This window comes from Papaver somniferum, chromosome 8 (assembly GCF_003573695.1).
Source record: "Papaver somniferum cultivar HN1 chromosome 8, ASM357369v1, whole genome shotgun sequence".
Classification (NCBI taxonomy): Eukaryota; Viridiplantae; Streptophyta; class Magnoliopsida; order Ranunculales; family Papaveraceae; genus Papaver; species Papaver somniferum.
In genome coordinates, this window is record NC_039365.1 from 48258630 (window position 1) to 48270125 (window position 11496).

The 11496-nt window shown below is 34.7% G+C and overlaps 1 protein-coding gene across 1 annotated transcript; it reads right to left on the reverse strand.

Moving 5' to 3' along the window:
• Window positions 1–467: 467 nt before the first annotated feature.
• Window positions 468–1265, reverse strand: LOC113305531. The gene has a single exon (XM_026554553.1). It carries the CDS (start codon window positions 1263–1265, stop codon window positions 468–470), a length of 798 nt encoding a protein of 265 aa, XP_026410338.1.
• Between the last annotated feature and the right edge of the window lie 10231 nt (window positions 1266–11496).

Here is an 11496-nt window from a genome sequence, read left to right on the forward strand (position 1 = left end):
ATACTTTTATTTATTTATAGAAGGAAGTTTACATTATATAAGATGGGATCTAATCCATGATTATCTCTATCTAGGATATTTAATCTTTCATTTGTTCTCGTATTCTCCGTAGAGATGTAACTAATTCTCCTAGATCTTAGTTCCTTAGCTAGTCTATCTTCAAAATCCACAAACTTTCTAGATTTATACATAAAAGAAACCGAATTACAATACTTAAGAGAAAATTTGCATATGTTGATGCTAGTATGAGATATCCAAGGTTGAACTTCTGGATTAGCTTCTCCTTTTATAATCTTTATTAAGGTTTGACAGTCATTGATCATGCAACAATTGTTGAGATTCATATCCTTCACCCACCTAAGAGCTTCGATTCCAGCTTTAGCTTCTGCATCTAAGGGGAATGAGGCCCAGCTGCTGCCTGCTCGACAGTGCCTCCTGTCTCCTGTTTTATCCAGAATTGAAATTGCTTAACCCATAGTAAAACCAGCTTCAAGGAAAGAAGCATCAAAATATATAAACCAGTCAAATGAACATCTGTCTTGTATGTGATTATCATTGCATTGTTTCTTTGTATTAATAGAAACATGACTGGTATGACTGTCCCTTGATAAAGTTAACTTCTGGTGGGAAGCTTTTACTAAATCAATTAATTTTTGCACATCAGGCACAAGATTATCAAAATTCATACTATTTATAAATTTCCAGATGGACCAGATAATGAACGAAACTAAATTATGCTTGTCATTGAAAGCTTTATTGTTCAACCAAAATGTAAACCAATGCATAATGTCCTGATTTCCTCCATAATTATAAATGCTATTAAGATCAAAAGCATTCCATACCTTTCTTGTAAACAAACAATTTACAAACAAGTGCATTTCATCTTCAACATCATTCGCATCACAAAGCAGGCAGTATGGGTTTGTTTCTTTAACATATTTAGACATATTCCTCCCTATGGCTAGAGTATTTGAAACAACTTTCCAATAAAACATATTAACTTTAGGCAGAACATTTAGACTCCAAATTTTCTTCCAAAAGTTAGCTTCATTCTTATCAATCTTAAGATTAGTCAGATAGTTGTAAGCAGATTTAGTAGTTAAATTTCCTGAGATAGTGGACTTCCATCTGATTCTATCATGCATGCTAAGATTTATAGCTACATAGTTAATAGCATTATCAAAAGAGCTATCAGTATACTTGCAGATAATATTCATGTCCCGGTATCCATCTGAACTAATTAAATCACTTACATTCTTAGGCATGGTGCTATCAGAAATGATCAGAGACAAAAGAGTAGTTTGATTAGGCAACCAAAAGTCAGTCCAAACATTAGTAGATTCACCATTGTTAATCTTCCAAATACTATTGGCCTTAATAACATCCAACCCTTTTTTAATACTAGACCAAATCCAAGAAATTTTATGTTTTATAACTTTCCTTAGGGGGTTATGATTCCTAAAATATTTATGCTTTAAAATTCTAGCCCACAACTGGTCCTGATTATGGATCAACCTCCAAGCCAACTTGGTGATTAAAACAATATTATGTTTATGGGGAATTCTAATTCCCATACCACCTTGTCTAATATCTTTAGTGATGCTAGGCTATGCTTTAGGGTAATAACATTTCTTCTTATTCTTTTTATGCCACCATAAATATCTTTGGATTTTATCAAGATTATCAAGAGTTTTTTTCGGAAAAGAAAGACACTGCATTTGGTGATTAGGGTACGCACTAAGAACCTGTTTGATTAAGACAGTGCATCCAGCTTGATTAAACATCTTCCCAATCCAGCCTTGGAGAACAGAGTAGTATTTGCTAAGTAAAGGCTCTAAATTGTTAACTTTATATCTATCAAAGACGAGGGGGGTTCCTAAATATTTGTCATTTTTTGCTATCTTTCTCACCTTTATAATTTTAGAAATGATTTTACAGTGCTTGTTGTGAATTTTAGGAGTAAAATAGACTCCTGATTTTTGAAAGTTAATGACTTGCCCAGTCATTTCCCCGAAAAATTTAAAATGTTAACTATGTTTTTAGCTTCATAAAGACTAGCCTTAGTAAAAAGAAAACAATCGTCCGCAAAAAAGAGATAAGAAATAGGGGGAGCAGTTCTAGAAACTTTGACACCAGAAATCAGTTTATCATTTTCATCTTTTGAAGAAGTTTTGAAAGCACTTCCATGCAAATAAGGGGACAAATAAGGGGACAAAGGGTCCCCTTGCCTAAGACCTCTAGAGACACTGAAATTATCACCAAGCACACCGTTTAAGAGAACTGAAAAGGAAGTAGTTGTAATACATTGCATAACAAGATGGCACCAATCCTCACAAAAACCAAAAGAAATGAGAGTTTGATTTATAAACTCCCATTCCATTCTATCGAAAGCTTTAGAAAGATCAATTTTTAATGCCATATTACTTGTTTTGTTCTTTGAAATCTTCATGGAATGGAGAATTTCATGCGTAACTATGATATTATCCGTAATTTGACGATCATGAATAAAGGCAGATTGGTTTTGGAAAATAAGTTTCGAAAGTAGAGGTTTCATTCTATTTGTTAAAATTTTCGAAATAATTTTATAAGTAGTGTTGCTAAGACTAATAGAGCGAAAATCACTAGGGGTGGAAGGGTTTTGAACTTTAGGAATCAAAGTTGTATAAGTATAATTTATTTATTTAAGAATGTATTTTTTTCTAAATATATCTTGCACAAGGTTAATAATGTCAAACATAACAACATCCCAGTTTGCTTTGAAAAACCCAGGCGGATAACCATCTGGCCCAGGGACACCCCATTGATTCATATTAAAAAGAGTATTTCTAATTTCTAATTCATCAGGAACTCTGATGAGCATGTTATTTTTCATCCTCATTGATACAAGGATCAATAAGGATATTAAGAGTATCAAGGTGTTGCACCTTACTTGTAGAGCTAATAGTTTTAAAGTGTTTAATTAGCATATTATGAATTTGAGAATTATCATCTATCCAAAGACGAGTTTCATCCCTAGGATTGTGTATATGATTAATTCTTCTTCTGTTATTGGCAAATTGGTGGTAAAAGGAAGTGTTTCGATCAAAATATTTTATGAATTTGTCTTTCGAAAGATGATTCCAATAGTCATATTCTCTGTTATACCAAATTTCTAAGTTATTTTGCGTATCCTTAATTTCTAGAACAGGTAAAGGGTTAATGGAATGAAGATATTACATTCTCCTATTAAGATTTTCTATATTTTGAAAAATATCCCCGAAAACAGATTTATTCCATTTAGATAGAGAGTAAGACATATTTTTAAGGTTTTTTTGAAATTTGTAAGCGATATGTTCCTTAATATTTTCATGACCTTCCCTATTATTTGACCAAGTAAAAGGAATTCCTTGGTATCTAAAGTCCATTAATCCTAAGGCATGTATATTATCATGAATGAATTTGTTAACATGAGAGTTATTCTTTCCACCATGCTTATCATTCACATGTAAAATAAAGTTTAGGTCACCAATTATGATCCAGGGAATGCTAAGGTTCAATTTAAAAAAGTGATTAATCTTATCCCATTGCAATTTTTTTCCTAGTTCATTCAAAGCACCATGCATGCAAACAACATTAAAAAAATAGATATCAAATAACTCAGCAATGCAAGTCACTTTTATGTTATTGTGCCAAGCAATAAGCAACCCACCAGAGAGGCCAATTCTAGGTGTTGGAGCATTGCTCGGTCGACCTCGCATGCGTTGCTATCTCAAGCATGTTTGTCAATGTTAGTGATCAAAACAATAAGTTTTAATTTTTAGTTTATTATAGATAAGTCTCGGACTAGGATAGAAAAGTGTAGTTGAGCTCAAGTACTTCATGGCGATTCATCATAGAAGAAGAAGAACTACTCAAGGAACCCGTGGAACTTCTCGACAAAAAGGTATGTGAAGACTTGAACTTATCTGTCACTCAAAAGTCTATCTACTCTATCTCCTACTCTTTGAAACAAGAATTCATATGCTATATATATAGACTGGATTATACAAATTTGGTATTTCGAGCCGAGTATACCTCGCCTATCTATATCTCGAAATATGTGTTGGTAAGATTTTCGCTTCGATCAAGTTTATCTTTACCTAGTGAAAAAAGTAATGTTATGTTTCAATCACTTTGAAAATTGCTCTGACGAAAAATAGTTTGTGAATAACAACTATATAACGTTTTCTGAGAATGTTTCAATAATTGAGATGAGAGTTTAGATTACATAACCGATGGTGGACATAAACATTATTGTGGAAACACATTTATGTATAAGTCCTATTCCTTGAACCAAAGTTTGCGAACTTTGTTGATCAAGAGAAACCGGAGAATGGCGTGAGCCAAGTCCGCGAACTGCCGAACTTCTCATCCCGAGAAATTCTGCTGGAGTTGATGAACTAGCTGCGTCCGTGAACCCAGTCCGCGAACCGGGGAAGGTCTTTGCCGAGATTTTCTGCTAAAGTTTGTGAACTCTACCGGTTGCTTAAGTTCGCGATAGTCTGCGAACTTGACAAAGGTTATATATCTGAAGATGATTTCTGAACTCAAACTTATAAAGACTAAGGAATGCAGTTTGCAAACCGTGGCTATAAAGTTCATGAACCGATTCGAGTGAATCAAATCATCTTTGCTTCAATTGTGTCTTGTGTAATACATGAGATTTCCTTGCAATTGAACAACTCTCTTAACTAGTCCAATTGAGTCATTTGAACTAGTTATGGTGAAGAAGAACATGGTTGGCATGAAATGCTCATATGGATAACCTTTGGTTGACTATTATTGAACCAACAATGCACACGTTTGGGTACGGTTAACAAACCTAGAGGCGTGCAGTTCAAGTGTGTATAATAAGATAAGTTTTCGATCTAACGGTTGAGAAATATTAGCTTGAATCTAAATCAAGTTTTCATCCAACGGTGAATATTGAATGCTTTGTTACTAAGCTAACATTGATTGCAAACCCTGATTTGAAAGATTATATATAGGAGACATATAGTATTGTGCAAAACTAATCCCCACACCTTACGTGTGATACTAGTTTGCATACTAGAGTCGATTCTCCTTTAACCCTCTGGTTTTATTTTCTCAAACCGGGTTAAACAACTTAAAGACTTCATTGGGATTGTGAAGCCAGACCGGTACTACTTTTTATCGTAGTTGTGTGATCTGATCTTGCATCTTCTATCGTACGAGTATAGTCATATTGATCAGCTTGATATCGTGAGAGTTCTCCGATAGGCAAGATATAAAAAGTAATCACAAACACTTCGTCTCATCGTTTGTAATTCCACAACATCTTGGTTCGCTACCATACGATTAAGATTGTTGTGAGATGATTGATTAATCTAGGCTGTTCTTCGGGAATATAAGACCGGATTATCAATTGGTTCCTGTTCACCTTGATTATTATCAAAAGACAGAACAAAACCTTTAGGGTTTATCTGTGGGAGACATATTGATCCTTTGATGGACTTTTCTGTGGGAGACAGATTTGTTTATTGTTAAAGACTGCGATTTTGGATCGTAGCAACTCTTAGTTGTGGGTGAGATCAGCAAAGGGAATCAAGTGCGCAGTATCCTGGTGGGATCAGAGGCGTAGGAGCATAACTGTACCTTGGATCAGTGGGAGATTGATTGGGGTTCAACTACAGTCCAGTCCGAAGTCATCTTGGAGTAGGCTAGTGTCTGTAGCGGCTTAATACAGTGTGTGTTCAATTTGGACTAGGTCCTGGGCTTTTTCTGGATTTGCGGTTTCCTCGTTAACAAAATTTATGTTGTCTGTGTTATTTCAATTTCCGCATTATATTGTTTTATCTTTATAATTGAATTAATACAGGTTGTGCGTTTGAATCATTCAATTAGAAATCCGACCTTTGGTTGTTGATTGATATTGATTGATCCTTGGATATTGGTCTTTGGTACCATCCAAGTTATTCCTTGATATTGATTAGAACTCGCAGTCTTTCTTGAGCAAATCAAATCAAGAGAGAGATATAAACTCGTTGATGTACTTTTGATTGATTGAGTCTTGTTGATTCTCTTAAAAGTATATTCGAGTTTCTCCATACAGATTTTTAAGCGAAATATTGTGTGGTGTTGCTAGACCTCCGCTTTTTCAATTGGTATCAGAGAAAGCAAACACGTTCATGACCTCAAAAGTCTGTGATTGTAGCGATATGACTCTATGGACAGGGGAGCTATCTCTATTAATGTACCACCAGTCTTTGACGGCTCTAATTACTTATGGTGGAAAATTGCTATGCGGGCTTTTCTTCAAGCACGTGATTTTCAATCATGGGCATATGTTGTTAATGGCTATGATGCTCCCGTTGTTGCAGATGGAGATGTAAACATTCCCAAGAATATTGGTGAATACAATCCTGCCGAGATACTTGCTGCAAAGCAAAATTCCGACGGTTTGAATGCAATCGTACATGCCATTACCCCAAATCTGCAGCACCATGTATCAAATTGCACTAGGTCTAAAGATGCTTGGAATATCTTAGAAACCGTATTTGAAGGTAACTCCAGTGAAAAGGAAGCTAGACTTCAAAATATTAATTCCGATTGGGAGAACCTTCATATGGCAGATGAAGATTCATTTGATGAGTTTAATCACAGTGTCTGAAATTGTTAATGCATCTTTTGCATTGGGTAAGACTATTCCTGAAAAGGACATTGTGATGAAAATTCTCAGATCGTTGCCATCTAGATACGAGTCTAAGAAGAATCCCATCGTTGAGGGAAATAACCTTGATAATCTTTCCATAAATACATTGGTAGGAAAGCTGAATATCTTTGATCACGAACATTCTTCCAAATCTAAGGATGTTGCATTCAAAGCACTAAAAAACACTAAATTACTTGATAAAAGTAAAAAAAGTGTATGTCTCTGAGGATGATCGGTCTGAGGATGATTTTTCAGATGAAGATCTTGAAAAATCAGTCTCCTTGATCACAAGACAGTTTAGGTATCTTCTATTGAAGAGAAGTAAACGGTTTTCAAGAGACAAACCTAGGTCATCAGATAAACCTCACAAACGTGTTCCTTCTAAAAACAGGGATGCCGACGAGACTGATGACGAGGATATGCCACAGTGCTTTAAGTGTAAAGGTTTTGGTCATTTTGCAAACGAGTGCCCAAATCGTAGAAAATACACTGGGAACAAAGGTCTTGCTGTAACACTTGATGAGATGTCTGAGATATATGATTCTGATGAAGACAGGAAATCAAGTGTTGGTCTTCTATGTGAAAACATTGATTTTGATAACTGTAGCAATACATATATCAACCTTGATGGCTTCGGTAAAGAGGAGAATCCAATCAAGCTGGAAGAATCAATTGACCCATCCTTTGGAAACTTTTATTGTTATGTTTCAGGATCTACTATGTGTCTAGCTGCGTTTACACCACAGATGCCTGAATATTATCCAAGTTTGACGCACTCGTTTTGTTCTCAGAAGGGTCATGAACTATCAAGATGTTACAAGTATAAACATCAAGTGAGGCACGCCAATAAACTTCAACAAAGAGCAAATCGATTGGCAAGGAAGTTAAAACTAGCTCAGAAGACTGTTGAGGTATGTAGGATTTTATCTTCGTCTAAGAAGTTGGTTTCCAAAGACAGAATAAGACCATTAGAGAAGAAGGTATGGTCAAATCGCTTTGATAGACAGAAGTCAGAGGATTCCTCTCAGGAGGAAAATGGTGGACAAATTGTTGTTCACCACAGCACAAATTAATTGTGTTGTTTGGTAAATCTTGTCTCATGTGCCTAATCAAAAGAGACAAGGTTGTGAACACACAGGCTTTAAGAAAAGTTTTTCTTAGTTTTATTCTTTTCTGTCTATTAAATAAAAGAAAATGGTTATTATCGATAATTCTACTCTTTATAGGGTTTAGAGTTGGACGTTCACGAACCCGTTTAAAGGTTGCGAACCCTACATTTCTTTTTCCTCTCTGATATATTTTATATCTTAAGACTGCTTGATGAGATTGTGAATTCCACTCATAAAAACCAATTGTTTATAATTGTTCTCTGAGCATCATGTCTTTGGATGGAAAAGATGTCAATATGATTGTTAAGCCATCAATCAAGGAAAAAGAAAAATCTCCAGTAACTCCTTCATTGAAAATAAAGAGGAGGAATACAAGAAAGCCAAGGGATGTCCCTTCTAACTCTCAGAAGTTTTCCGATGTTCTTGCTGAGTTGAAGGATGTAAGAAAGGAGATTAGTGAAATAAAGTATTGCGTTTTAAGATATTTGGAAATTCAGAAGGCCCTAGTTCGACATCATCACCCAAGACGGTTCGTTGATATCAACTCTTTCATTCACGAACCTTATGTTCCAATGGCTGTTGACGACAAAGAGTTCGGGAATGATAAATAATTTCTCAAAGACATTGTTGCCTAGTATGTCTTCTTTTTGTTTTAGTTGGAAGAATAACTAGTGCTTGAATATTAATTATTGTGACTACACATAGCTATTATGTTTTTCATCTTCTTGTTTCTTTTTTAGGTTTTTGGGTTTAAAATTCTAAAAATATTTGGAGGATGATGTTTTTTGCAGTATTAATCTTTATGATTTGTTATATTGCAATTTGTGATGGGATATGTATGTTTGCGTCCGTGAACTTTAAGGTCCCATATATTGTCAAAAGTAAAGTCATTCATGATCGGTATTCACCTATTGATTAAAGGATGAATAGACTTTTGACAAATACAAAAGTTAAGCCTATATTGTCAATTCTTTGATGGAAGATAGGTTAAATTCTTTTGTTTTCAAGGATTATCTCTATTAATGTTGTTATGAATATAATGATGGAAGATAGAATGAATCCTTGTGTATTCCATAGTAAAGATCTTTATTGATCCATATCCTATGTATTATTGTGAGGCTCCGTAATGTGTCTTATGTTGAGCACGATACAACGAAGTTGATTATTTTAGCTTTGTTGGTTGTTCCATGAGGTACTTTATGTTGAACATTGTGAACTAAATTAATCATCTCGTTTGGTTATTTAGTTATTGCTCCGTAAGTTCTCTTATGTCGAGCAAAATAATTGACAATTAAATTGATTACTTTTGTGGTTAGTTTGATTGTGTATTCCAAATAGATTAATTATGGGCTCTCTTGTAATAAGTCTAGCTGAGTATTCATATATTCCATGAGCCTTTGTGTTGAGTATATGAACGACTATCCTAATCATTTTCTAATGGTTATGTTAGTCATATGTTCCGTAAGTTTTCGTATGTTGAGCATAATCAATTAAGTTGATCACCTTGTATATTTAATTTGATTGCGTATTCCGATTAAATTAATCATGGGTTTACTTGTGATTAATTTGATTGAGTTTTTGGATATAGAAAATCATTCTCTTGGTTTTTAGTATCCAATAAAATCCTTCTTTTCTTTCGAAATTAAGGTCGCTCTTGTTGTTCTTTCGGGAATGACTTCAAATGGGGGAGAGTTCTTTTGAACTTGTGCTTAATTGCCATATCTTTGTGGGGAGTGCGGTTGTGGAATATTAGAGGGGTTATCTTGTATATTTAAACTCCTTGATGAATGCTATTAGCTTCGGCTATATGATTGCAGCTAAATTAAGTTGGTATGTATTCTTCTTTTGGTCATGAAATGTCTCTTACGGAAATTTCATTATGATCCCGTTCTTGTACCTTTGCATATTTTATTGACAAAAAGGGAGAATTAATATGTAGTTCACACTACAAATACATATGATTTCCGGATCATTGTGTAAGGGGGAGTGGTTTCCATGTGAGATGGAGTATTGACTAAGGGGGAGTGATACATATTACCACAGTATTATTGTTGAAGTTGTGATACAATTGGACTTTGACACTGTGTAATAATACTATGACACTGTATAACAATGATCGAGACCGATGCTTTCTCATTGTTATAGTTACGGATCTTCAACAACGGTGATACTAAACTTACAACCTTTGGTATCATTGGAGTACTTGGAAGTGACGAAGATTTGGAGGAATGTTGAAGATTGGACTATGGGATATGAGCCACTAAAGTTTCTTTATCTTTTTTTGTATTCCATATGCATTGATAGTTTTGTCACTAAAATTGACAAAGGGGGAGATTGTTACAGCATTGGTCGGTCGACCTCGCATGCGTTGTTATCTCAAGCATGTTTGTCAATGTTAGTTATCAAAACTGTAAGTCTTGATTTCTAGTCAATTATAGCTAAGTCTCGGACTAGGATAGAAAAGTGTAGTTGAGCTCAAGGACTTCATGGCGATTCATCATAGAAGAAGAAGAACTACTCAAGGAACCGGTGGAACTTCTCGACAAAAAGGTATGTGAAGACTTGAACTTATCTGTCACTCAAAAGTCTATCTACTCTATCTCCTACTCTTTGAGACAAGAAGTCGTATGCTATATATATAGACTGGATTATACACATTTGGTATTTCGATCCGAGTATACCTCCCGTATCTATATCTCGAAATATGTGTTGGTAAGCTTTTCGCTTCGATCAAGTTTATCTTTACCTAGTGACGAAAGTCATGTAATGTTTCAATCACTTTGAAAATTGCTCTGACGAAAAATAGTTTGTGAATAACAACTATATAACGTTCTCTGAGAATGTTTCAATGATTGAAATGAGAGTTTAGATTACATAACCAATGGTGGACATAAACATTGTTGTGGAAACACATTTATGTATAAGTCCTATTCCTTACACACTGAAACCGTAACTCCAACAAATGGGGATCGTGCTATTGTATGAAGCACAAATAATCCAAAAATGTATAAACTTTATTTAATGATATTAATAAAGAATTTAATGTTAATCTTTAAAAGCAAAGGGTACCCCTCGACACATAGTTCGGTTCGAAAATAAAAGACTAAGAGTTCGTGAGCAAGAAAAATAGAGTCTAATGGGAATAAAAATTCTTCAGTTAACCACCTTATGAAAATGTAAGGATAATCACCTCTAGTAATGGAACTATAAGCTAACAACCAAGCTGCTACCCGCTCAAGATTTCCTGAAAAATAGTAAGTCGAGTCAGACCCTAACTAAAAGTAGGTTCCTACATACTTAAAGCCTTGGTGGAAAATCAAATAACTTCATAACATAAAAGAATTTTGAGTAAAATAAAACGGTTATAAAATTAAAAATAATAAAACCCTCCTTCGACGAAGCTCAAAACCACTAACCATTGAAGTCCAGTCCCCATATCGACACAAACTGTATACTACTTATTATCAGCTTATCAGAGTATTAATGTTCGTCACATTCTTCTCAATAGCCCATTGGCGAAGGATGTCTTTGCATTTTCCCTTATTCTTAAAAAAAAGTAGTAAGTCATGTCTAATCATACTATCTTGCACACATAAATATAAGCATCCCAAGGAAGGGTGAGCCCACCACCAACACAAAATATTTCTATGAAAAAAACATTTAATCCATACATTATTTGCCTCTTGTTTGCGGGTA